This window comes from Stegastes partitus, unplaced genomic scaffold (assembly GCF_000690725.1).
Source record: "Stegastes partitus isolate 25-593 unplaced genomic scaffold, Stegastes_partitus-1.0.2 Scaffold94, whole genome shotgun sequence".
NCBI classification, from domain to species: domain Eukaryota; kingdom Metazoa; phylum Chordata; class Actinopteri; family Pomacentridae; genus Stegastes; species Stegastes partitus.
In genome coordinates, this window is record NW_007577825.1 from 498,546 (window position 1) to 526,475 (window position 27,930).

Sequence of the window (27,930 nt, forward strand, 5' to 3'; positions counted from 1 at the left end):
ATTCATCGCTGCATGATGCTACTAGTTTTACCCTCTTGTGCCTGGGGGCAGTGGACAAAATAATAGGAACACCTAACAATAGAATGAAATACAACATACATATGTCCATAAAAAGGTCAGTTTTTATCTCTGATGGACAAAAAATGTCCACATTGCAAGCTGAATATGAGAAGGATGTGGTGGTGCTTTGTTTTACAATATGCACTGCATCATTTACTAAAAGCTTCCTGAAAATAAACTGATAAATGGCTCAAAGTTCAAAGGAATATTTCTAGAAAACTTTGTAATTTGTCACTTGCAGAACAATCTTTGACTCTTAAAGCAATATAGATGAACATGTTTCTAATCACAACATACTTGAGCGTGTCTTTGTTCATTTCACCATCCTTTACTGCAAGTCCCCATATTTATGAGCTTTAATGTGAATTTAAATGTTTATACGACACTAAACTTTAGGGATGCTTCATCAGTCCAAGTAGAGTAAAGGCACTGAGTCAGAGTTACCTTATTTGACAGAAATCTGTCCATTTTCTTATCATTTCTGATAGTTTCCATCCATCCATCCATTACCTATACACAGTATAACCCTCACTAGGGTCGTGGGGGGCTGGAGTCTATCCCAGCTGACTCAGGGCGAAGGCAGGAGACACCCTGGACAGGTAACCAGTCACCAGGGAGAACATGCAAACTAGACGCAGAAGGATCCTGGGTGTCCTCACCGGGATGCAAACCGGCGACCTTCTTGCTGTGAGGCGACGGTGTTAACCACCGCTCCACTCTGCAGCCCATTTCTGATCATTTGCTAAACAAAAACATCTATTATGCTTCAATAAACGCAACCTCAAGTAACTTGTTCAAAGATTCAGCTGCTATTTTTGTTCCCAATTCTTCTCGTTTTGGCCCTGGGGATTTTCCTTTGGTGCTGTCCAAAACCTCTTTTGGAGGGCTCCAAAAATTCCTCCATGTGGGAAAAACCTAGTAATCAAGTTATTATTGTATTTGTCAAATAAAGCTCTTCTTGTGGGCGTCATAAATGGAAGCTGGTGTAGAAACAGATAAATGAAAACATAATAAAACGCTCATAATACATTAAAATATGTATTCACAAGTCTGCTGACAAATTCTGTACATTAATAAGCACTTAAAATGTTCTTATATATGTATAAAACTACATTATACCACATTTATGATGTTTATGTACTGCTTTTACATGCTAAATATGGGGACTTGAAGTGAAGTGTTACCAAAAATGGCTTAATGATTAATAAATTACATTAACTGTAAAATAAAGTGGGTAAATAGAAGTGGCAACTAATGTGGGGTTACAGTTATTTTGCTTAACCACCATAGATAAACACTGTAGATGTATTTCTTCAACTAATACCCACAGTAGACACAATGACAAATAGTCTGGCTTGAAAAGAGACAAGTTCACAGCTGAATGCAAGATTTAGAGCTTGTCTTTATGCAAGACAAATTAAATTATAGTGCAATAAACCTGACATGAACAAGTTTATTTCATCTACCCATAAGCATGACCAGTCCACGTACAATAGGACAAATGAGTCAGAGGTCTTTGCATTTTCCTGTTATTTTTGACCACTTGATAAGCAAACATGTCGATTATGCTTCACCAAATATCCCCCCAATTAACAAAGTTTTCATTTTTAAAACATTTTTTTCTTAACTTGTCATTTCCGCGCTGCTAGTTCCCTTTGCGGCTGACTAAAGCCTCTTAGTGGTGCACCAGGCGGGTCATAAGAAAAAAGAGGTTTTGCATTTACTGTCGTGTACTATTGACCGGAGCAAGTAAAAAAAATGACTAATTGGCTCTTACTGAGAAGTGGGAGCGACACATTAGTTAACCCTGTTCCTGCAGTAAAGCGATACGTAGTCATCAGTGTGGTTCAGTTAATGCTTCTCCTGAGAACAAATTACAACAAGCAGCAAACTCACACCACATGTAGTGTTCACTGATTGCAATTTATGAACAGAAAAATAACTTCAGAATCTGTGAAATAACAGTCACAGCAACACATATGAAGAGTTTCTGAAATATTTATTCAAGGGATTAAAAAGACGAATGCAGCTGAACTCTACAAACAACGAGCCCCGCAGTGTCAGTCAAGCCCTACGATGTACAACAGGTAACAAACAAACACAATAATAATACGAGAATAATGCACATTCTTACAGAATGACTTGTCTGCAGTGTCTTTCATTCTACGAGCTAAACTACTGGATCTGCTAATGGCAAAAAAAAAAAATACTTCAAATAGCGCGTCGTCTTGGAAAATAACAGCAGGGTTACTTAATCGAAAATAACAATAAAAATCTTGATCGTAGAGATTTGTACAGCTTACATTGCCTCGTTTTACCTCCTTCATAGTCTGGGGTAGTAGTACAATGGCTGAATTTGAAGGACTTGAGTTAAAGCAATAAATACATGTTCATCCACAGTCTAATCCTCCCGAAACTTCACCCACATTCTGCCTTTCAGAAAGACTTTAAAAACAGTATTATGTGTAACAATTGGGACAAGATGTCTTTGTTATTTATTAGCACAACGTCTCTTATTATCCAGATTCCGACCTAAAACAGGTCATTTGCATGATTCTCAAAAGTACAAATAAATGTTTAAATACAGCCTCATGATGTGTTGAAAATCCCTCGCCTCAGAGATCCAACTTTCTCAACTTTTTACAATATGTCAGAAGGTACTTGTTATAAAAAAATCTCCTTTATTTTTCCCCCACATAAGGAATGTCGTCAGGCAGCCAAACTGTAAATATGGCATTTGTAAGATACGGATTTATTGGCAACGTGCTCCTGTGCACCACCTGTGCGTGCAGCAGCCTCCGAGTTGAAATTCCTCAAGCTGTCAGCACATCACAGTCAATGAACCGCACCTCTCTCTACCCACAATGCACCCTTTCACTCCTATCATCCAAAAACCTTACAGACATCCTTGATCATGCCGTTTTGTGGGTGAAAGATTCAAAATTTAACAGCTTTACGTTTTACCGTGGTGACATTGAGTGTGTTCACATACATTTAGTAATGTGTAAACGTGGCTAAAATGTTGTTGGTGTGCAGTACAGGACGGCACTAATGTGGGAACGCCGGATGTGTTTGTGCTCCTGAATATAAATAACACACATCTAGGCAGCGGTTGCAATCAATGAATCATTCCTGGTGCTAAATCCGATCTGGGGCAGAGCAAAGGAGAAGAGCAGGGGACTCAGGAGAGGGTCTGGAGCAGAAGGCTGGTTGTCTCAGGTTTGACCGCACAGGTGGGGAACAGAGGAAAAAAAAAAAGAAAAAGGCTATGAATATAATACTGTGGTCGATGATCAGTGTTGTGTAGAGAAGAGAGGGGTGAAGCTGAGGGGAACAGAGGTTCAAGGCTGGGTCACTGCACTGGGCTCCTTGTCATAGATGTAGCTGCCCACACCACCAGTGTTCACGCCTGGAGAGACCACAGGGACAGCAGCGGGTGTCAGAGGGGTTAATACAGAGGACAAGAAGTAAGGTACAACATGAGCAGGAAAAAGGTTGCAAAACATTTCCTGTGTGGTTAACCTCCGGCTGAAGAAGCTGCATACAAAGTTGTGATGAAACGACACTCGTGTGTGTGCGTGCGTGACGTGTGCAGCATAGATCAAGTGCTCAGACATTTGGTTTCAAGTGTAGCTGATAATCGGTGGGTTGACAGCACCACCTAGCGGTTACCTTTGGGCCCGAAGAGAACAGCGTAGCAGGGTTTGTGGCAGTAGGGCTGGCCGTCATGCTGTAGTGAGAAAATACAAACATTAACACAGACCTGAAAAGGCAAATTCTGTAACTACTGGTTTAAAGTTTTCAGTCAAACAGGAAGAGAGAGAGAGATTTTTATTTCCGTCAAAGCTAGACTACACTCTGATGGTGCTGACTGAGGTGTGTGATATTACCTACTGGATCATCGCAAATCATCAAACCTTTAATTTTTTTCTACCTTCAGCCACCTTGGATTTGTCTTAGATTTTTCTAGCATAATATATGGATGTTTCTAAAGACATTTGGAAAATTTTTAGCTTGACATATCAAATACTTAGTGAGATATCATATGACAATGACAATATCTCAAGAGCTATTAAAGATAAAAGTATTTTTAATTATTTCTCATCATGTCAGTGATTTAGAATCTGCAATATTGGAGAAGTAGATCAAATTATCTCTAATAATGGGTGAGCTTAAGTATGATGAAAAAAAAAGAAAGCCATTATGAAAAGTCCTCATCTTGGAGCTCAAATTAATAACAATACTACAACTACAGATATTTTCTAAAGTTGCTTTCTAAAGTTCTAATTGCATGTGACAATAATCCAAAACTAAACTTATAAAATACTTTATAACATAGAATACGTGGTCACAAAAATGAAAAAAATAAAATACAATTTCATTGAACCTTCATAACTGATTGAGCAGGTATGAGTAGCTGTATCACAAAAAAATATTGGTAGATAGTCTGATCCAAGTACAGTACAGAGTTCTGGAGTTTTAAAGCGGTTCTCAAAATATGAGTAAAAATATATTTCATTTGAATATGGACATTTATTTCATTGTAGGACGACCCTTTGTAGGCATAAACCTTGGTTTGGTGGAGACTTGTCATGTAAGTTTGTATACTTTCTTTTTGAATATTAACTCTATCATATCACCGTAACCAAAACATACATCTGTTGGCAAGGTGGGATGTTTTTTAGTGGTTAATTTTCATGCCTTGACGTATATTTAATGGTAATCTGATTTACTTATTTGAGCCAGACTTGAGTAGTACGTTTATTCTCATGATCATTATCAGCAAACAAGAGTAAACACTGAGTAAATTGCAGTATTAAGACTTTTTACTACTTTCCTTATCAATTTTAAGGGTAGGGGACTAAAGTCAAAGCTTTTCAAGACATTTCAAGACCTACAGATGATTATAGATGTGATAAACATACAGGATGCTTCTGTGCAAATGTGGAATTTAGGCTTGAGGCCGGCCTGTGTGTGGTCGATGTGCTTTGGTCTTGCTTTTAGCCACTATTTTTAAAAAAAAGGATTAAAGACTTAAACTTCTGTACCTCGACAAAGAACAGTGCCTTGACCTTTGAATTCATTCCTCAAAGGACAACTCATAAGAACAGACGTATTCTTTGGTAACACAGACTAAAACTTGCAGAATTCACCAATTTGCTCTCAGCTGTGCGAACCGAGCTTCAGTTCAATATTCACGATGTATAGAACTGAAAACACGTGATGGAGTCTAATCGCATGAGACACCACCACAAGCATGACGGTCACACAAGCAGGAGGCATGAATCGGTGCAGTGGTTCAGGCATGCTGCACATCATGAATTGCGGCCTTTCCTTATTGCGTCGTTTCAAATCAATTAATTGTTCGGCAATAGTGTAACCTACCATAGACTACAACATTCTCTGGTCTAATGTCTCTGCTTATCATTTCTGATTCCCACATTAGTCACGGATTGCTTTGCTTTTGAAGACTTGTTTCTTAGCATCTTACTTCATGTCAAACCAGTTCCTCTTCATTTCTGTCACAGCAAACACTTTCAGAACTGTATCTAACTGCTATGGATCCTCTAATATCATTAAATACACTGATAAACTGCATCTGCTACGTTGTTTTTCTGCTGACTTGGAGCTCCACGATGTGAAATTCCTCTCTTTTAGTCTTGTGTGACATTTCTGTGAATGAGATTTGCTGAGAAATGGAGCAGAACAAGTAACCTCGTATGACATCTTTAGAGGCAACCATCAGGCTAAAATGAGCAATTTATACATTATTAAGATTATATACGAAGACAAAGACAAGATCAGATCCAAGAAGATCAATCTGTTGTCTTTCTGCACTTTTTTTTTGGACTTCTTTACATCAATTTCTACTTCTGTACATATGTATAATTCTAATCAGTATTTCAAACTCAGATTTCCACCTCTCTCTCCTGTATCCCCCTCCTTAAAACTCTTGTTTTCTCACCTCTGCGTGGCTGCCAGCAGACAGAGTCTTGCTGCATCGCTCGCAGCGCAGACAGGGTCGATGCCAGTCTTTGCCCAGTGATGTCACCTTCTCAGCTATTGTGACAAACACACACATTGTTAGACACTGTGGCAACCACTTTGCACGTTCACACCTTTTGCTCCCACCTTTTTCCTCGCCCCTATTTCCTGGAAGTGTGGAACCACTTACCAAAGTACACCTTCTTGTTGCATCGAGGGCACAGGTTGGCCTCCCCGGAAAAAGTGGTGATGCTGCCAGCTGCCGACACATTACAGACGCAATGTTACAATAGTGGCGAGGTAAAAGAAATGGTTCAATGAATGGCCACTAGTCTTTCCAGTGAGGTGTAATATCCAGTGGGATAATAATATAGGGGTATAAAAATAAAATTGAGCCGAGTACTAAACAGTTTTTATATATTTCAAGAGGGAGTTACTGTTTAAAGAGGCTAATCTTGGCAATTTAGATATTCAGGTTGCCAAGTCAAAACACTTCTCTCACTTGCTTCTACAGGAGCCAATCAAGTGGTGTCTGAAGATAAAGACAATGGTTTGGTTTTGTTAACATACAACCTATACACAATACACACATTTGCAAAAATTTAGCCTCCATTTATCTGGAAAGGTAGTAAATTCTAATTTATTGTGGACAACAATCACGCGGGTGGAAACTGAAATCGTCCCAGCAGGACTAAACAGTTAAATTGAATTTGTTCTTGCTGTGAGGGGTTTCCCAGGACACACACACCCTGTCTAACACATCTCAGAAAATCCCCATAAAGTCTCAAAAGACCCTGTGTACCAATTTTCTCATCACTGAGTCATCTGCTCTGAGCAACAGTTCCCTGAAAACATACGATTCTTCAGGGAAATAAACGTCTACAGGAGCATACAGTATAAATACATGTCGCTCGTTTACCTTTTGATGGTGCCTTGGGTGCGAACACTCGCTTCTCTTCAGTTTTGGAGGCCGAATCCACCCTAGTGGCCGACGGATTGTTGTTGGCCGGAGTGTCGTACACGTAGGAACCTGCTCCGCCAATGTTCACACCTACAAATGTTTAAGAGAGGATGTGGAGGAATAAAACAATCTGGAACTTTGTAATAGATGTCTCAATATTCTGAACGTTATGAATGTATCAAATAATTTTGGTTACAAATTAAAACTACTGGCTAACATCAGTAGCAATGAACATATCTCTAATATCAACCCACCAGAGGGTTTGAAAGACGTTTTGTCTTTATAGAATAAGAATAAAGAATAATTTAGGTTTTTCTTTACATTTCCAATGCTCATAGTACAATAACAAATTTGAGTTTGAAATCGTGACATTTCATCACAATCACTTTATCCTACATGTCTCTTTGAAAAAGTGCCAAACCAAAGCATTTGCTCTAACCAGATGGTATAAAAATCAGAAAATGTTTGCACTGCATGGTACAGCTCTGAAACCATTAGTGACATAACTACGACCAACTGACGTGTGACAAAAAAATTCAAGGACTTTTAGGCTGAACTGGAGGCTGTGTTAAACAAAGTTGATTTAGTTTTGATTATTGTACGTGTCGATTCCATGGTTTTTCAACTTTTGCAAAATACTTCATAATTTTTAATGAATTATGGCATTAGAATTATTATTATACTGCACAAAACACATTTTGGCTTGTCTCTACTTCTAGTTGTTGCTGGTTGTTCGCCGTCCATAGAGCTGCAGGACTTTATATTGCAGTGACAAATGAACCCACAGTGAGTAATAATGTGACAGGAGCAGAAACCACTTGGGCTTCAGAAGCTGCATAAACAGGTATTGATGTACAAGATGTTTAACAATATGAATGAGCAAAATGACTTGCACTTTACCTTTTGGCCCAAAGAGGGCAGCATAGCACGGTTTGTGGCAGTAGGGCCTTCCATCGTGCTGTGGAGGAGACAGAACAACACCATGACACACAGACTAAATAAACTGATTCAACAGGCGTGTAAGGATACAAAAACCTACTGACGCAAATGGCTAATCGTATTTTTCCTGACATTTATTTGGTCTTTTTTTTTTTTTGGTGCAAAGAAAAAGAGATAGTGTCCAAAAATGGAGACGTCTTTTTTTTTTTTCCACCTCACGGCTGCCTAATGATGATGTCATTGTCACGGGGAGCTTTAACACATAATAATGACAGCGGCTGTATCCAAGGAACAGGTCTCTGTTGATGAATTCAGCGCCTCACTTCAATGCGAGCTACGTGTCTGCACATGCGTGACTGCCCATGTTTCCACTTAAAGGGAGAAAAAAAAAAAAAAGCCCTGTCCAAGACATAGATGGCTTGTCGCTGATGCCTGCTGGGAACGTGGCGGTCATCGCAGGAGCATGTGATCACCTCGGGTAGGGGATCAGGGCTGAGAGCCAGGGTGGCCACTGGTCCAGAGCCCAATGCCCATAGATGAGAAGAATCAAGCCAATGGAGTGGGCAAGGCGCCAGGCCTTGGGTGGCAAAGGGAGGAAACCTGGCGTTAAACAAGGCACAAACTACCCACAATCCCTTCTGATTTGGCCACTTGAGCTCCTTTCCTTCAGAAGACAGAAAAAAAAGGACTGTTCTCTCACCTTTAATAATACATTAACCATGACAGGATCAGCTACTGTTAAAGCAGCCACGCACTCCTTTAACGCTTCTGGTTCTACATTTATGAGATCCGTGAAGTTTTGGCTGCTGATGGCATGCCGTGACTAAGAGCTGATGACTTTCTCAGGCCGAGGCACAGAGGGCTTCACTGTCAAGGGTTTGCTGTTAACAGTCGGCTGTATAGTATCGCTGCGGAATCATCAAGAGGGACCCTAAAAATGGATTATCCATCGCAGTTCAGCCCACTCTGTTCCCAGAAGTTAACCTCCCACATCCTCAACTGAAATTGAAATCTGTCGACTCCATCTATTCTTCTTTCTTTCCTTTCCTGACTGTCCTCATCCCCATTGCTTCAGCCACTACTCACTACCCAAGATGCTGCGTGACTCACCAGAATGAAGGTGGATTCACTCTTATTTTACTTCCTTTATTTATGGAAGAGTCACTACATGTCATTAAACATTCCAGTACGGGTCAGGTTATTCAAACATGGCCTCATTTAGTGCATGCGTTGTCCTCTAAATGGTTTAGTTTCTCAACCTTTTTGCCTTGTGACCCATTCCGTCGTCACAGGTAATGGAGACAGGCTGGATAGGTTTTCCTGCTCAGATTGTACAATCGAAGGGATTTTTGGAGGCCTGGAGAAGAAGTGAAAGTGTGCAGTATTTTGCATTTGAATCTGTTTACAGATAGTAGTTGAATGGTACTACAGCACATGTGACCAGGTTCTATAAAGTCAGATACACTGCTTCAAATGAAATGAGTCCGTGTCGGTCGGAGCTGAAGACTAGAAAAAAGTGAGAGCTCCCACCGCTCTTCATCACCTGCTTAAGGCTAGCAGCTCCAGGATTCGTCAGGTGCTACTGGTGCAATTTAAACCTCTAACCGAGATTTCTGCAGTTACGATGCTGCGGGTAAAATAGGTGGGAAGCGCTGACGAGGAAGAAGAGAACGAAGAAGTTTAGAAATCAATATAAACTTGTTCAGCAGAGCCAGAGATGTTTTTTTTTTCCCCCCTAACTGTCAAACAGGACTCTGACATTGTTCTACTAGTATGTGTGAAAAGCTCTTTCCATCATCGTGTGACATCTTAGACTTTACTCGACCCCTCTGACTAGACACCAATATTCTCAGAAAGTTTTAAAAAAAAATGGTTTCAACTACTTTTTTTTTTTTTTTGCCAGACTTCCAGTTGAGTTTTGTGTTTATATATTTTGTGGCCACTTGTGTCAAAAACAATAACAACAATGTTTTACTCAAAATCCACTTAGTGGCTTTTTTTGCAGAGCTTCTAACCACAACTCACAATCTTCATTAGTGGATGGAATTTTCTGGGTGAGCAGAAGATTGTTGTTGTTGTTTCTCTTCTTTCTATTTATAATTAATATGACTTTTTATGTTTGCGCATTAGGTTCTTACTAAGTGTGACGTTGCTATGGCGACAGGGAGTTAGCTGCAGGTTACACGTGAGTCCTGTTTTTCTTTTTTCTTTAAAACTGTTTACTTTTTGAAGAAGTCTGCACCCAGACATGACATTGTGCATTAGCCACTGACAGTTTCTGTTCCTACTGTCAACCAGGGAAGCTCTGTACAGCAACGAGATCATGTTTGAGACCAAGAAATAGTTGAAATAAAATGCTTAGAGGCAGCAAGGAACACATTTCTGTTGATTTTGTATTGGTTTTACAGATTGAGCCTAATGAAGTTGATCCTTGACTTTGGAAGCTGCAAGCAAGTTCCAATTATTTTGGCGGGGAAATGGACCAAAGACCAAAACAAATATTTAAATTTGACCAGTTACATTTTCATGACCATTAGCATTTCCAGATGTTTATCAAGGCCAGATGTTTCAGCTGCGTGTTGTGATTTGAGAAATGAGTCACGGAGTTGTGAGGGAAAACTGTGCTGTGGTAAATACAGCTGTGATCTTTTAGGGTCAGCAGCGGAGACCCGTCACCTCTCTGCATCCAGCCTCAGGGAGCCGCTGGCCTCCTTTAGCCCACAGACATGAGACCACACTGGGCTTCATCCTGTCCCCCTGACTCCTTTTAAAGAAGCAGACAGTGCTGCTCTTAAGTTCATAACCCTCCTCATACCAGGCTTGAGATGACATCAAACACAGTCCCTTTACATTTTTTTTTTCCCTTACGAAATGTCTCTCAGCCTCGCTCTGTTTCCATGACGATGATCAAGCATCGAGTTTTTTCCGACTAAAGTCAGGCTCGTGGCATGGCGCTGCAGAGCCCGAGGCGGGATTTGGATGCTGTCCGCGGAGAGCAAGAGAAAACGGAGGGGGAGAAAAGGAAGGTGGGCCGAGAGAGCGCCGGGCTTCAGAGAGATTGTGTCACTACATTACTGTAATCATGCAGAGATTAAACAGCACAGCAGCATCCTCTGGGGTCTACAGGGAGCTCGCTTCTGTGTACAAAGAGGTGGAGATCACGTCCTCCTCGACCAGAGAAAGCAGACTCAGAGAGGAGTGTGTGTGTGTGATATTCAGCCATTTACAGGCAGGGTGAAATTGAATTGTTGGCAGGGGTCATGAAAGGCAAAATAAAAAGGGCAAGATAAGAAAATCCCCAAAGGGAAGTGAGCTGATAGTGAGCAGTGCACAGTAAGAGAAACCTATGTTGAGATGTGTTCCTGCAGTGTGATTATGTAAGAGTGAGAGGAAGGATCTTAAAGCAGCTCATCCTGCAGGGGCAAAGGGTTAAAATTCCCACGAGGACGACACATATTGACAGACGCAACCAGACACACAAAACAAGGCAGGAAAAGGCTGTGCACTCAGCAATTTCCTGAACAACAAGCACACTTTCTGTGAAATAAAACGATAAAAAAATAGCCCTAAACATCATGAGATTTCTAACTTACACACCGTCTATCATTCCCTAAAGTTTCACCCAAGAGAGAGTGTAAAATACTCGAGGTTCGAAAGGCCAAAACATCTACTTAGCTGTGAGATTCTGTCAGAAAGTCAATACATAACCAGGCAGCACTTGCTTCCTTTTGTTAAATTTCACAATAACAGTCAATGAACTGCTGGGGAAGTGCAGCACTGGGGATGGTAGACCTCTGACCCTGAGAGAGCAACTCAACTGTACAGATATTTTCTACAGTAAACAACATAACAACCTAAAATGAAACTTGTGTTAACAGAGGAAATCCCTTAAAGCCAGTCCAACATTTCACATTCCTTGAAATGACATCATTCAATTCGACAGTTTTTCAAGTCATTTGGTGAAAAATCCTGCAATTTTCCCCCCCGAATATACTGCTGTAAAACTAAAAATCCCAACGTCAATCATTAAAATCTGTGTTTTCTAGATTATATTGATATATTGCAGCAAGTTCTGTTAAAATTATTTCAATTTCAGGATGTAAAGTGATGCAGTCGAGGCACAACAAAAGGCAGGTACAACACAGAGTTCTGTGCAACATTTTTGTGTTTATCGATCTGTTTGCAAGCCCTCAGATTTATCTTGCTGAGCACAAATAATGTTTTGTGATTGCAGCTTCTCTGTGCAAAAGAAATGACACATTACTGCATTATATCTGAGGTTTCTTCAGGCTTTTGATTGCCAGTAGGCCAAATCATATTCTCAACTAACTGAAAACAAATGGAATCAATGAAGGAAAAAAACTAGAGAAGAATAGAGTTTCATTGTGCTGCTCCTGACCTCAGCGTGGCCTCCAGCATTCAGGAGCTTGTTGCAGCGGTCGCATTTGAGACACAGTTTGTGCCAGTCCTTCCCCAGCGATGACACCTTTTCAGCTGCAAACGAGAGACAAAAGACAAAGAAAAAAAGAACAGTTGGATGAATGCAAACATTCACATAAAGCCGCATTTATAGATTACTCTGAACAACAGCCATTATTTCTTGCATCAATTGGCTTTGTGCGCGTTATAATGTGCCGTTCAATCAGCCGCCGCCGAGGGGAATGACGTCCCCCTCATTGCTTCACTCCCCACAATAACGATCACCCTGTACTGTACGTCTGCGCCCTGATGAAAATCCTGTCGCCGTGCCAACTGACGGATTGTTTTGTACCACGCAGGATGCTGTGATGATGTCATTATGGGACGGACAGACAGTGGCGTTAGTCCCAGCGCAGCAGCTGGAGCAGTGGGGGGTTCCCACATCTAACCCAGATCCCTTTGTGTTGCCCCCACCGAACACCCATCCCCCCTCCCAGTTTACAGTATAACCCATCCTGCTGCAGACGGCCCCATCAACCCCATTTCCGTCCCGATTTTCTCCGGTCGCCCAGACCGACCGCCCCTCCAGACAAGCGAGGGACCCTTATTACACACTTTCCAATAATAAATCACCACTGCTTCCACACAATGGGCCCTGTGGAGTCGTGCGGGCAGCAGAGGAAACACCTTCTCTTATCAAGGCAGGGCAGAAATAGCCGGATACGGGAGTCTGTTTCCTACATACCTTCACTCAAACACACGCAAACATAAGCGCAACACATGTATGCAGACATAAAGACGATTGCTTCCTCCTGTTCTTCCTCCTCTTCCGCCCTCGTAAGCGTACGGTCAAGTTCCTGTGTCAGAGAGCAAATTCATTCAGACATTTGAGAGATTTGGGATGTTTGGATTCCAAATAGCGATACCTTCCTGCAAAGCACAAGATAATATGACTTTGGTAGTTTATCGGATTAAAAATCTAACACAGATTTTTCTATAAGTGGCCAATTTCATCACGGGAAGGTGGTTTCGCTGGTCCATGGATGCACCCAGACTTCTCAAAACCAACACGTAAATTTCAGGTTCGTTATCGCACAGCTTTACAAAAACAAGCGTCACAGATGGTCAGCTTTGCGTGATCAATGCCTAACAAAGCTAAACAGGCTCCACACAGACTTCCTTAACTGAGGAAAATTTGGGAGTTTGGAAGAAGCCAGGAGATAATAGAGTGAGAGCACACATCCCAGCGAGACAACAATGACCCGCTTTGTATGGGCCATGTCTATTCTGCGCTTTTCTTTTTTTCCCTCTATTTCTTCTTGCGCATCTGATCAAATTAACTTTCTCCTTCAGAAATACCAAATTAAATTTGATTTAATACGAGTGACAAAAACAATGTCGCGAATAACATGTGGAAAATTTCTCTCACGACTGCTGGAGGAGATCAGACTGCTCCCTGCTGAGAGTTCTGTTTACTCTCCAATCAGTTTCACTGTCAGCTCTTCCTGTTAATTACAACACTGTGGCAAATGGGCAACAACAAGGCCCTGGACAATAGCTGGAGGATGGGGGTTGCAGGGTGAAGAGAGGGGAGGCGCCTATTAATACATAAGAGCAGAGGAATGCTGAGTTGGATCAAGCACACAGCCGGAAATGTTAAATCACTCTTAAAGATACTGTTGTTGTGAGTAAAAAGCCTTTAATAAATCACTGTAAATCAATAATCTGCTGCTAAATCAAAAGACGACTGCAAATCCTCCAGGCACCACTAGAGTTCAACTAAAATGCATGAATGGAATCAGTAGATTGTGTATGTCTGTGATTGGTATGTGCCTTTTTTTTGTGTGTAACTGCTGTCTCCAGCTTTAACTATCAACAGTGTCAACACAGCTAAACACTCTCTGGCACCTTTACAGCTCAGACGTCTGCTAATATTTCCTCTGTTTTAAGCTCCTCTGCTCGACCTTCAGCTGTCACTTTCACCTTTTTTGAGGTGGCCACTCAGCTGCTTATTTTCAAATGCTTTTATTTCTAAGACATCTACTGGCTTTTCACTCTTACGCTGACAGACAACCTGATTTCAGGGGGTTACACAAGCTGTGTTTCCATATAACTGTCAAATAAACTTGTGAAATGTTGCAAACAATTTTAAAAATAGAAAATGTGAATTAGGCTTATTTCCATTAACAAGTTTTTTTTTGGCAAATACACTCGGCTGCATTGAGTTTAACTTAACACTGAGCTTTTAAACAGAGAAAAGTCTTTAGGAATTGTTTTCAATCAGTCAAGTAGTGATTATTTTTTCATGTCAGCAGATATTGGTAAGAAGAAAGAAAGAAGTGGAGACAGCTGATCAGTCACGTAAGTTAAATGTTGCTCTTAAATTTTGCCGTTTCCATTAACTTTTGCTGATATTATACCTACAAATGTGTATAAAAACACTTTATGAAAACTGCCTCCACTTCACACCCTTTTAACCGACACTTTAACTGCTATCAGTGTAAACCATTCAGCTTTCTTCCGGCACCTCAACATCCACCATTTAACATTTCACAAATATCTGAAGCCTCTTTTATTTCACTCTTGCACCTCGGTTGACAGTTCAACTGCTTTCATGGCTTTAGACAGTTTCTGCATTACGTTTTATCGCCTTTTACATCTTCCTCTTTGACTTTTATTTTTTATTTTTTAGCTTTTAGCTCAGTTTCTTTCAGCGCTTCAGCTCTAACAACTCTTACTTCAAAGGCATTTCGAGATCTTTTAACCTGTTTACACATTTTCGCACATTTGAAAAAACATGTAGCCTGTTCAGATTTCTTTTCGAGTACATTCACACACCTTTACAACACCTTCAGGTGATGTTTAAAGAGAGTACGAACTGAACCAACAAGGACTTACCCTGTCTGCTCTGAGTGTCTGTGATTTATTTCCCTCTAAATCTGAGGATACACGTATACCTCCTGACACCTATGCAGCGTTAAAATTAGACTGTATAAATGGCCTACGGGAACCCTGCCAGTGTGTTGTGTATATAGTGTCTATCTGTCACTGACTAATGCGCGAACGCAGACACACCTCCAGACAGATTTAAAACGTCGACGTATGAATGGAAACAGACGTCAGAGCCCCACCAGCATGTCCTCATTTCTCTGGATGTGAGCGTCCACGCTGTAACAGCTCCCTTTTTTTAAAGGGCAGTTGTTATTGTAAGAGGGGTGAGCCTGCCTGTCTTTATTATGTGTTGTGGGAGTTATAGAGTGGGGGGAGGTAGAGGGGATCTGCAACTGGCCCAGATGTTTATACCCTCAGCTCACAGCCAACCCTAAATCCTTATTATCTTTCATATAGCCCCGACCACTGTAATACAGCTAAAAAAAAACATGCATTTGGGTTGCTGCTTTACATGAATGCCAATAAGAAGGAAAAAAAAACAAAATAAAACTTATGTAATGACTGCGTCCCAAAATAGCAACCATGTGGGCACAAATGAGGCAAATGAAAAGCCACCACATCTTCCTCTACCTCATCGCGGCGACGACGTGAGGGTAAACGAGCAAACAAACAAGCTCCTGTTCACGGGGAAGTGTCCGCATTTTCTCATTTACACTGTCAACATCGATGAGGACGCGCCAAATCCTTTTAGCCGGGCCGTTTTCTCTCACGACAACATGAGATTCGTCATAGTGAAAAAGGATTCCCCCTGTGATTTAATGTAAACTCAGGAAAATCCCTGCTAAAGAGCGGCGCTACATCTCACCTGACACTGCTGTCTGATTCTGCTGTAAATCTACTAAGAGATATCTAGACTGAAGTAGTTTCAATATTTCACAGTTTCCTGCTGCGTTAAATTGTGGAGGTGGTTTGAAACCTTCGGGGGAAAATACCACTCTGTCACACAGTAAATTGCATATTTTATTGAGTGTCACTGCTGTTTAACCCATAATATGCTAACTACAGTGATTAAAACATGAGATACAGCAGGATCTGGGTGGATTACCATCTCTGGTACACAATGTCCTGGGAAAAATGAGTTCAATCCAGGTTTTAGTTGATATAAACTTCTAAAATACAGCATATGGAACTAAAAAAAAGACTGTTTTTGTAGTCCAGGGATGAATTGACTGATGTGGTAAAGGGTGTAGAAGCTTGAGTTGCTGACACCTGCACCTCATTTACATCTGGTGTGAACATGTGATACTGTATCTGGATATGTTATCTGGATACTAACATCTGAGCTGGGATTCTGCATTTACAGCTGGTACTATGATCCGTTCTTGTTATCTCAGATCACTCTGGTCTTAATAGATGAATTGTAAACAAGCATGTCTGAGATCAAGAGACGAAAAGCTACTGTACGAGCTCTATTTTTTTCTTCTTTTACCAAGCTAAGGTTACTGCTGCTACCTGCAGCTTTTCTCAGACTTGCTCGAGTTTGCAGGAAGTGGTGGATTTATGTGACTTTTCAGTTTGTGGGACTAATCACGGGTGTAAATATGGCACTTTGGCTATGGCTGCACTACTTGTTTTCATTTTAAAATCAGAACTTCTGCTACATTTACACCTAGCATCCACACTACTTGATTAAAACGAGAGATTTTTATAAACACTGCTCACTCTGTTTCAGCTTGTTTTCACGGCACTGGCAGAAGCGGATGATGCAGACACATGTTTGCTTTTTGATTTATATCCTTTCCCGTGACTGTTTTGTGCCTTGTGGTTAATTCAACATGGATAATGAATTAGTTGGGCATTTGAGGGATTTTTTGTTCTTATAGTTGCTATTGCTGTTCCTCCTCCATAGTATTTTCTACAAATAGGCAGCCATCTAACCCCCTGGTTCATGTTTATGTCGACTTTCACGCGCCAAATGTGCGTTAATGGTCAGGCGTGTTGGTATGTATGTGGATTATATCTGGAATGGTGCTGAAATGCACATCTGGATGGAAATGGCTTATGTTTTAAATGCACACATATTAGTGTGGATGTATCCTTTATCATCTCGTTTGTGCGTTTTCAAGGAGAACAGATCTTTTGCAAAATAGATTTCAACAGGTAAAGATATTAGGGATAAGTATGTACAGGCCATCTGAGTTATTACAACTAAATACAGTTCTACTGGGTTCATTTGTGTTGGCTGCTGCTTTGGACGTATTTCATGTTAAAACATGTGAACCTGTGAGAGATCATCTGAATCTGCTTGCTGCAAAGCTGTCTAAAAAAAAAACCTTTGACACTGACAAAATGATATCATTGCTATGTTTTAGAAGAAGGGAAATAAAAATCAACATGATGATTCATATGAAATCCCATCTGATGGATGATGATGCTGCTGCAGGAGAGAGAGAGTCCTGAACCGAGGTCATCACCATAACCATATGATACCTGCACCACCGTAAGCTGCTTAACTTAATTTGTAAATTCCTGGTCTAAGCTCTTCAGTGTGCGGCCGGTCTCTCTGATTGCATTGTCAATATGGTTTAAATCAGCGAGACAGCCTGCTGCTGATTCCTCTCCTCGTTGATTTAGCTGTTAATCAAAGTGAAGGAGGCACAGCTCGACGTACTCGGAGAAACTTGACGAGAAAAACAAAAAAACCTGAGTGCAATTTCATGCAGAAGTGACCGCGCCAACACAACCTCAGCTGTGGGACTCCACCCAACGCAGCACATTCAGGTTGATTTGGATGTCGGGAAATTACCAAACACGCTCGAGTGCAGAGAAATTTACTTGATGCTGACACGGTTAGGGCTAACACTCCAGCTTGAAACTAAAGCTGAGTAAGTGATGTGGGTGCATTTGCTTCACAAAGTAGTAAAACAGTCCTGTGTTCCACCATAATGCATTTCATGGCTACAATAAAATGTCGTACTTCAAACGTCTGTAACAGACGATAGCTGATGAGAAAGCAGCGTCTACTCACTTGGCCCTGTTGTATTTAGAAAAATGGAGCTTTTCCTGCTGTTTCAATGATGCATTACTCATGATATTTGCCCTCAAGATATATTAGCAGTCACAGCATCATCATTCACTAATTGGGTTTCACTTTTTCCTGGGAAATTCGAGTCATAAGACGTCTGATGCAGAAGGTAAAAACAGCAACTCGACATTAAATAGATCCAGCGTCTTTGAAAATGAATTACTCCTGTGATTGAGTTTCAGTCGGTAAGACTATCCGACCGGCTTGCAAACATAGAGGGGCATCGGAGGACTTCAAGCAGTTTGTAATTTGATTTATCTTGTTTGTTCGGTTACAAAATGCACTTATACTTCAGATCGCATTAAGAGTTTATTCCTCGGCCCGCGAAGGGAGCAGCATGGGAGCGGACCTGCAAGCAAACGCTCTACAAACACACACTGTAATTGGACAGAACATTAAGCAACACAACTTTAACGAGGGGTCTTCAGAGGGAAAACATTAAGGCCCCATTTCTCCAAATGACTTAATTACGGCTGCTTGATTGTCAACAGTGGCGGAGCAGCTGCACCGAGACGCCGGAGCTGCCGGTGGACCGAGATTCACCCCGGGTCAGGAGGAAATTAGTCCTCCAACACAAAAGAGATAAACAAGCACAGACCAACGAGCAACATTTATACGGATGAACTCCCAACATGCAACGCGGCAGGAATGTCCACCAAGGGGGGTTGGCCTCTGAAATCTCATATGGGTGCTCTCTTATCACTCAATAATTCGATCAGGGTGCAACGGGGGGGGAAATCTAATGCGTTTGACAAAGAGGAGGACAACCGGGCCGTGACTGTGAGCACGTCTCTCCTCACAAACCAGAGCAAAGGTTTGGGAATCTGACAGACATCGACGCTGCTACAGTTTATACCCAGACACCCAATCACGAGCTCATTAGCATGTTTAAAGCTCCAGCCCCGTCATAACGTTCATGATGTAACCAGTGTTATTGTAAATATCTCTGAATCACGGCTGGCTGGGTTCTGTTCTGTTGCACCCTCTGGTAATGTGGACCCATCTGTTCAGCTTTCCCGACAACAAACCCGTCCAAAGACACACTCATAAACCAAAACACACACATATACGACACACTCTCTAGCCTCTCTCTGTCCTCTTTCCCTTCATCCATCAGTGACAGCTGAGTCCACGCGGGTGTTTCTTTTTTCTTTTTTTTTTCCTGGCTTTTGTCGCAGCAGTGTGATAACTGCACGTCCTAATAAACACAACACACCTGACTGAGTGCTTGGAGGCCCCGAAGGGCAAAGCAGGACCCAAACATGGAAGGTAGATTTAGTTAAAAAGGACAAAAAAAAACCTGATTATATCTCAAGAGAAATGTGAGAGAGGAAAAAATAAGCCGCCTGTGTTTCCTTCTCTGCATCCTCTTAGTACTTGGCTCTCTGGAGGACAAACACCGTCAAGGACTTGACCTTTTACTTAACTTAAAGACAATGGGCATTCATTCGTACACACAGGGACATTCGACCTCACCAAGGGAAGTGACTTTGAAGGAGTTTTCATCAGATAGATAAGCCGAGCTTTCGACACAGTCGTTTATTTGTGGTATTTTTGTTTTCCGTTGAGGCGGGGTCAGGTTGTGCTGAATTCAAGACATACAAAAACAGGATTCTATTTAAATGCAACAGTTTCTAGTCACCATCATGTTGATTTTGCCAAAGGTTGAGATTAAACTAATCAGGCAAGACACTAGCTTGTAGCTTCAAGTCTTACAGTTTGGCTAAGTTGAACAACCGTCTGTGGAGCGGATGCACCGCAGATTGTAGGCAAAGCGACACAGTGAGCTTTTGTTTTCGGGATTGTTGTGTCTTCAGTTTTTGGACCCAGCAGCAATGTAAAGCTCCAAGATTGTGTAATACGGGCAACATAACCTCTACAGGCTACAGAATATTACGTAATGGATAAAGTTAAACAACCTTCAGCTGTCACTTGTAAAATAAATGCTGACAGAGTGTTCAAGACCCTAAAAACGCCCTGTTAAATGTAAAGTCAACATGTCACGTAGACCTGTAGTTCAATTTATAAATAACACTTTATATGTACAAGAACTGCACAACCTCATGTACACAAAATATAAATAGAAGACGAATCTATTTTTACATTTGAAGAATGTTTACAGGCAGTATTTCTAATTTAACAGTTAGAGAACCCAATGGGACTTAGTCTATAAAGGCATAATGAATGTGTAAACAAGAACAAAATCTCACATTAGAGAAACTTATGAGAATTTCGACAATTTAACTTAATAAATGACCTTAAACTTCATCATCTTTTCCATCAGGGGATTGTTTTCACTAGAAAATTAGGTAGTCAAGTCACTGTAATTTCTATACCACAGACAGAAATAAGATTACTGTAACAAACTGATTGAATTTCCCAAAGTAATTGAAATATTAGGGTCAAAGCCCTACAATATGTCAGAATGTTGTCAAGAATTCCCATTATGATTTATCCCTGAGCCATTAGTGAGTTATTCAAACGTCGTATTCTGTCAGACCAGAGTCCAAAACTTACATAAACTGTATTTACAAACATAAAAAAATAGAGAAATGGAGCAACTCTGGAAAAAAAAAATGAACAAACTGATTTCCACACTATTGTACAGTAGCTGTTGAATGTTCCAATAGCAACAAATTAACAGCACAACTGCACATGATAAATAATCTGTCCATACTTAGTCTTGAAAGATTGTAAAATGGCAATGAGACAGATTGTCAAAAGACCATCCTCTGCTGGATGTGTGTAATCTCAAAGTGAGCTGACCCAGTGGTGGTGTGTTAACATGAGAATTGATTTGTTCAGGGTCACTGTGTGCGTGCAGCTCTCTGTGGCCACGCTGAACAGCCTTTAGGAAACACGTCCTTAGATCCGGCTCTCCCTGTGGCTGATGCAACCCCATAGCAAAACTTTACTCTGGATGTCGTCTGTCGCCTGAGCCGAGGCGAGGTTTCCTCCTCAGGCTTTCTCCCTTTCTCCCTCCTCCCCCTTGTGAATAAAAGAGGCCGACCTCGTGAATCCTGCCAGCTGACGTAAATGGACTGCAGTTAACTCGCATCCTGTCTGCGCTGGTCAGAGGAGCCGCGGGCAAAGCGCCCTCTCCGCAATCCGTCTCAGTGGCTTGTTCGCCCTCCCTGAACCCCTCAGCCTGCTCAACCTACACCGCATCTCCTCTCTAACCAGTCAGGACACTGTGTCCCAGCCACCGGGGCTTCAAAAAGATCTAGTCTGCATGACTAGCTTACAGAGTAGTGGACCATATCTTCAAAAGAGGAAGCAGGCCTCTCGCTATCGCTGGGATTGTACCTTCAGATCCAGCCTATGGTAATTGGATAATGAGCCCTTGAGGGGGGAAAGACATCATATGACGGAGGCAGAAAACGTAGCAGTTTGAGTGAAATCATCTGAATCTTGTAAAGTGGCGTAATAAAATCCACCGTGTCTACATGGCAACACGTTGGAGGAACTCCTTCACAAAGTCAAGCAGCTTCGAAGTGGAAGAGGTGAAGTTGTACTCGTCAGATTTCACATCACCTGTGGCTGCTGGTGGGAGCCGCTTTGTAGTAACACAGGTCTGAGAGTGACACTAAAAATGACACGTCCGTTTGACCACGACTCTCAGAAACACAACAGAGGAAGAGAAACTTAAATTCCTGTTTTTAGAAAACCCAAACAAACCATTGCTTTGGTAGAAAGAAGAAGAGTGACGAAGACACGCTCTGACACAGTGAGACTAAACAGCAATACTGAACTAATGAATGTTGTCTGCCACGTCAAGGGGATTGCACGCATGTGTTGGCTTTTCATCTTCTATATATCTAGCAGTTGACACTTTTTATTACAAATTTTACTCACTGTTTAAAAATGAAATGCTATAAATGTAATTATCTGTCAAAACTCAGGATTTACAGTGTGGAAAGAAGTGTGTTCCTGAGCTGCTCTGGCAGTCTGACCCACAGTCTGCTGCTGTCCCCATAACATATGACTTCAGTGTTCGATGAATAAAGCCTGGAGTGAGTGGTTTTTCAAAGCTAGCTGGATATTTTAAACACTCTAAGGCCTGGGACTAGCTGGGTTTCCATTTTTATGTGCATTGTGCAGCATGACTTCAGAAAAACTTCATGGAAACAGCAAAATTCAAAAAATCTTCATGCTGGCTTAAGGTTGTTCAAAAACTAGTTCATGGAAACACCTTTTCTGAATAAGTTCTGACTTAGCGATGGTTTAACTCACCAGGACGATCAGCGGTTTCATCTTTTTTTTATCGTCTTCCCTTCCCCACGGCATTAAATATGTAGAATACTACACAACACAAAAGAATAATCACAACTTTCCTGATTGAAAACAATTTCTGATTAATTCCCTCCCTTTTTTTCTCTCTCTCATGGATACAAACGTTTTGTTCCTGGCTTTTTCTACAATACAACTGTGCATTACGTAGCGCATACCGCTAATATCTGATGACACCAAACAGCTTTGTTAATTCAATTCAAAGTAGTTTATGGAAACCTAACTCACATTGTCATTTTTATTTATTTTTTGACAAGTTTATGCGAACATGACTGCTGTTGCGTTTTAAAAATATGACTTGGTAGGTGCAACTGTCCCATTCTGTAAAAGACAATTCATCAACACAGTACTTTAAGAAACAACAAAAATAATCATAATAATTTGAGCAAACAACCATGAGCCAGGCTTCACTAAGCAGGACCTACCAGCATATAAAAGTGCAACGCATCAGAGTCGCTGATTCTGAAAATCCTGATTTAGAGCGAGTTGTTAAACAGTTGGTGGTACTAATTCTCCAGCTGAGGGTCTTTAAACCGCTGCAGCTTAGACGTGCACGTGGAGAGTGCAGTCGTCTGCCAAGGTCAATGTCCTGTCTTACAATTTTCATGAAATTCAGACTGGTAGTTTTTGCGTAATCCTGTTGACAAGCAAACAAACAAACAGACAAACTATAGCTCTGCCTCAGCTCTCGCCTTGGCTGACGAATGAGGGAACCAAAAGATTATATTAAAAGAGCTATTCATAGAAAACTCGAAATAAAACTGGACAACAATCTAGAAAATGTGATGGAAACATGGAACTAAGCTTGAGTGACAAATGGGGCTGAAGAGTTAATCAATTTCAAATCGATAATCACCATTTGGAACCGTGCAATTACCAAATTGCAAAGACTGCCATTTAAGGTGTACATTGTGCAGGGTTTTTAGCGCAGAGTTATAATTCATGCCGTCCTCTTTATGTGACAGTCACCCTTTTGATGATGTCCCATGTGAAAACCCCGGATCACATGTTTTACATCTATCACACAGCGAATATCGAAGCAAAGCTTGACTTTGAAAAATTACACCACAAATCAAATCACACTGTCAAGAAAAAAAAAAAAAGAAAGAATCACACTTTGATATTTTTTCCCGCATCATTCATCCCAAGCGACGAATGAATCGCATGCTTCGAGCATGTCATGATTTATTCGCTGAGCTTGTTTCTGTCGCACGTTGAATCCACCTACTTTTCCCAGGCAAGCAAAACCTTTTGATCTAAATATATCTCACATTTTTCTGATTTGCAATCTCTCTATTACTGAAATTGCTGCACAGTAAATACTCTTATTGGATCCACTTCTGACGCACTGCATAAATGTGACTCTCATAGGGAGGTCAGAGGACTTTAATATTATAGAATGCAAGCACACTGAATTGGTTTTGCTGAAATAAATGTAGTCATAAATAATAGCAAAAATCTGGTCTGAATAATGCAAATGCTAAAAACCATAGTGTCTAAATCTTTGGGATGAACAACCTACTTTGTTCTCCTGTGCTGTTATGTAACAGGTCACAGCGATTCAAGGTATCACCTGTGTTTGGGGAGGAAGGGGAAGCCTGACTTTCAGCACCTAGCTTAATGCCATCTCCATTAGCGGATCATATTTGTGCCTCAAAAAGGCAGAGAAAAAAGACCCTCATTGACTGGCACACAGGAGCGGGTAGGTTATGCAATGGCACTGAGCAGGAGGCAACAACTCAAGAAATGATGTTATATAACTGACAAGGCACATTCACACAGCCCACTGGGCAGCCAAGTGGAAAACAGGGTACTCTAGCATTGACAGAAAAGAGGGGTGGGAGAGAAAAAAAAACAGAAGAAGGAGGGGGGTATTGTGTGGATGTTTGGGGTAAAAGCAGGATAAAGGAAGAGGTGTGTGGGAAACAGTGCAGTGGTCCATATCATCAGGCTGACGGGACGAAGGTATTCTGTCTCGCTCGAAGGACAAACGTGCACAGAGACAGTAAGAGCCTTGTGTGAATAGAGATGTCGTTTCTCATTATAATGCATGAGGCACTTTGAGACTCTGGGTTTAAATAAAGGCGAGCCATCTCACCCCATTTCCCCCAGTCCTTGCAGTTTGAAAAATAAAGAGGGGTAGAGGAATTCAGGGCCCGAGGCATCACCAAGTGACCGAAGAGGAGGAAAGAGAGCCAGAGAGAGAAGAGCTGTTGAATGAAACAGAGAGAAAAGAGGAAACTCACAGCAGAGCACCATTAGTTCCCATTAAGTTCTCATTTATTCAGTTAGCTGCACAAAGATGCATTGCTCCCATTTGTCATGCACAAGAGTTGGATCACGCAGCTGAATTTGGGGTCTGGTGTTGGGAGATTTAGTGAGCCATGCTGTGCTGTGTTCTGCATGGACTCCCTCGCACGCTAACAATGTATTTCCACTGGGTCTGGTCACATGTCAGCCAATACTCCCCGGTGTATTACGAGCATCCCCATACCACAGGAAACTAACAGATGCGAGGCCGCCATGTGGACACTGGGAAGTTGAATCCAGCTAACCCTACAATTAAAGAGCAACAATCCTGGAGATGTTGGCATTCTTTTAATACCAGCAAAGATTTCCTTCTTTTCCGCTACTGTTTATTTGGGTTTCTGAAAATAAATCTGCACTTTAGGTTGCGGAAACTTCAGAAGCAGAGGCTGGAACATTCGCCTTCAGTGGCAATGAAACTGAACTGTCACCAGTGTGGAACAGCTGTCTGTTAAAGTAGTGAATGGAAAAAAATAATAAAAAACATGTCCCTGAAAACCAAAAGAATTTCCAACCAGGACTGTGGCTCACCGCCGCCGTTTCAAAAAGCTTTTTTTGGGGGGGGGGGGTTTTGCACACGTAATTATGAGAGTCAAGTGCTAAATGGCTTGCGTGCGACACTGTAACTCCAATATTGGGCAACCAGCTGGAGGACCAGGTGGGTAACTGCAGGGTGGGCCAATCACTAGCACACCCAGAACCACTACCGCAAGAAGAAAAAGAGACGGGAAATAGACAATTTTCTCTATCAATAACACATGTCCTGGTGTAACTCTGAAGCAGGGGATTTTTTTTTTCCACTTTACACCCCCATCCATGCCTGTTTTCTGACTTTAACAGTCCTGCAGACCTCAAAAAGCTCTGGATTTCTTTCTGTAGAGCCGAGTGGCTAAAAAGAAGGTGTGTGTGTAGGTGGAGCTGCTGGACTCATCATGCAATATTTAAAATTCATCACTGACATCATGTTGATGCTTCAGGCTGTAAGCAGCAGCACAGGCCCTCCCTGACCTCACCCATGCCTTGTCATAAGCTGTACAGCCTCCCTTGCAGAGACTTTAATATTGTCATTAGTGCCTCCCTTCACTTTCTCCATCCTCCCCTGGTTTGACGAATGCAGCTGATTCAACATATGCTGCTTTCCAGTAGCCGTTCAACATCCTCATCATCATCAACTCTGAGCGCTCTCCACCCAACAAGACACACCCCAACCAAAAATAACTCCAGCTCGGGCTGGATCTCAGCATGTTACATAAAAAAAACAACATACATCACAGACGAGCTGTGACTCACTCGCTGCAGTGAATAGAAGCTACGGTGCACATGAATACTCAGACTGGCATAAAATCTGTATTGGAAAAGGAAAAAAAAAGATCTTATTTGTACAGATATGATTCCATGCTAATCACTCGCGGGACCCATAGGATGAGCAGCAGCTGTAATGTTCACTGCCACTCCCGTTACGTAAGAGGACTTCCATCCACTCACATAATTGGTTTTGACCCCCATGACAGCTCTGATTTGTGCTGTGAAGTGGAGAAAAGATCAGGACCAAAGAACGGCATGTTTTTGTTCCCAGCATGCGGCCAAACACAAACACAGAATTACTCAAGGTTCAACAGGACAGCAGCAGCGGTGGCAGCATGTAGTTTTAAAAATAAACCGAGCAGAGGGCGCACATCAAGTGCAGCCTTTAGATGTAAATTTTTGTTTATTTTCATGATCTAAGCTCCCTTTAATCCTATGCTTTGTACTGAACTCTGCACATTTCTTGTAGTGTAAACACCTCTTACAGTAAATATAAGGTGCAGCCTTCCTGCGAGCGTGAGTCAAAGCTCTTCGCCCAAGTGGGTGTTTTGTTTTCTCGTCTTTGTTTACAAGGATGCAAGGGATGCGTGTGTTTACAGGTTCTCATCCCACTGACGCAGCATGATGTTGCCGTGCTCTTCTGTGAGTGGGCAATCGCAGCATATGGCTTTTCTGCACTCTTGGCAAGGGCCTCCATCAGCAACCCTCCAAAGCCAACTGCCGAGCTTTGGATGTTTACCAAAGACAACAAATTAAAAAACGGCACAGATCAGTGTCAAAATAAGATAAATCATTCATCCAGTCTTGAGAAGACAGTGCAAACAAGGCATGTTTTCTCTCACACAAGTAAGAAGCTTTTTATGTCATGAAAAGTAAATAGTATTTGACATATTTGCTTTTGAGTCTTTTGTTTACACTGACCCTTTTGGCTCTCCAGCTTTTGGGTTACCTAAACTTTGTGTCTGTGAATCATTTACTTTGCCAGCAACTTCTAGCCTAAAAAAAAATAAAAGTCTAATCTTAGGAATGCTGAGAATTGTACTTATGTGTCCCCTGGGAAATGTAGGAAGGCTTTACATTTACCCACCAGTGGAAGAAAATCCATAAGGAATATTGAGCTATACAGTATGGCAGCCTGCTGTTAACAGACTGGACAAAAACCACTATCAATATACTACTGCTTTCTATTTTGTATGGGAATATTGCTCAAAATACACAGAGGTAGCAAAAGTTTATGTTTACATTCAGAACTCCATTCAAAAAACATGCATTTTTAGCAAAAACGTGTATATTCTCTAACCTAACGGAGCTATAACATATGTTATGTTCAATGAATGAAAATTAACTCGTGGAGCACCATTCGTACCATTTTAGAAATCAATAAATGATAACACCGCGATAAAAGTGACACAAACTATCCCCCCAAATACAGATCGATCCCCCTGTCAGGAGTATGTTTTGGCTAACGAGCGGGATCACTAACACTAGCCAAAAAAGTCATTCAAACAGCCAGGAGTCCGTTAACGGGGCCATCACTTACCGAAATACACCGTCTTGTCGCACTTGGGGCACTTTGAAGACATGTTTACGATGTCGTGAGTCGAGTGAAAGTGATGTGTTTTTGTTCGTCCGGAGCGACTTCCACTCTCTCTTCGTCCTCTGGCTCCTTCTCGCCACAGCAAGTGTC

The 27,930-nt window shown here is 41.5% G+C and overlaps 1 protein-coding gene across 1 annotated transcript; it reads right to left on the reverse strand.

The window, feature by feature from the left end:
• Positions 1–2,042: 2,042 nt before the first annotated feature.
• On the reverse strand, positions 2,043–27,930 carry crip2 (cysteine-rich protein 2). Its single transcript, XM_008277298.1, has 8 exons — positions 27,784–27,930; positions 12,345–12,439; positions 7,907–7,964; positions 6,965–7,096; positions 6,236–6,304; positions 6,026–6,120; positions 3,733–3,790; positions 2,043–3,469 (listed from the first exon to the last, which is right to left on the reverse strand). Exons 1-8 carry the CDS (start codon positions 27,824–27,826, stop codon positions 3,402–3,404), a joined length of 618 nt encoding a protein of 205 aa, XP_008275520.1. The 5' UTR covers positions 27,827–27,930; the 3' UTR covers positions 2,043–3,401.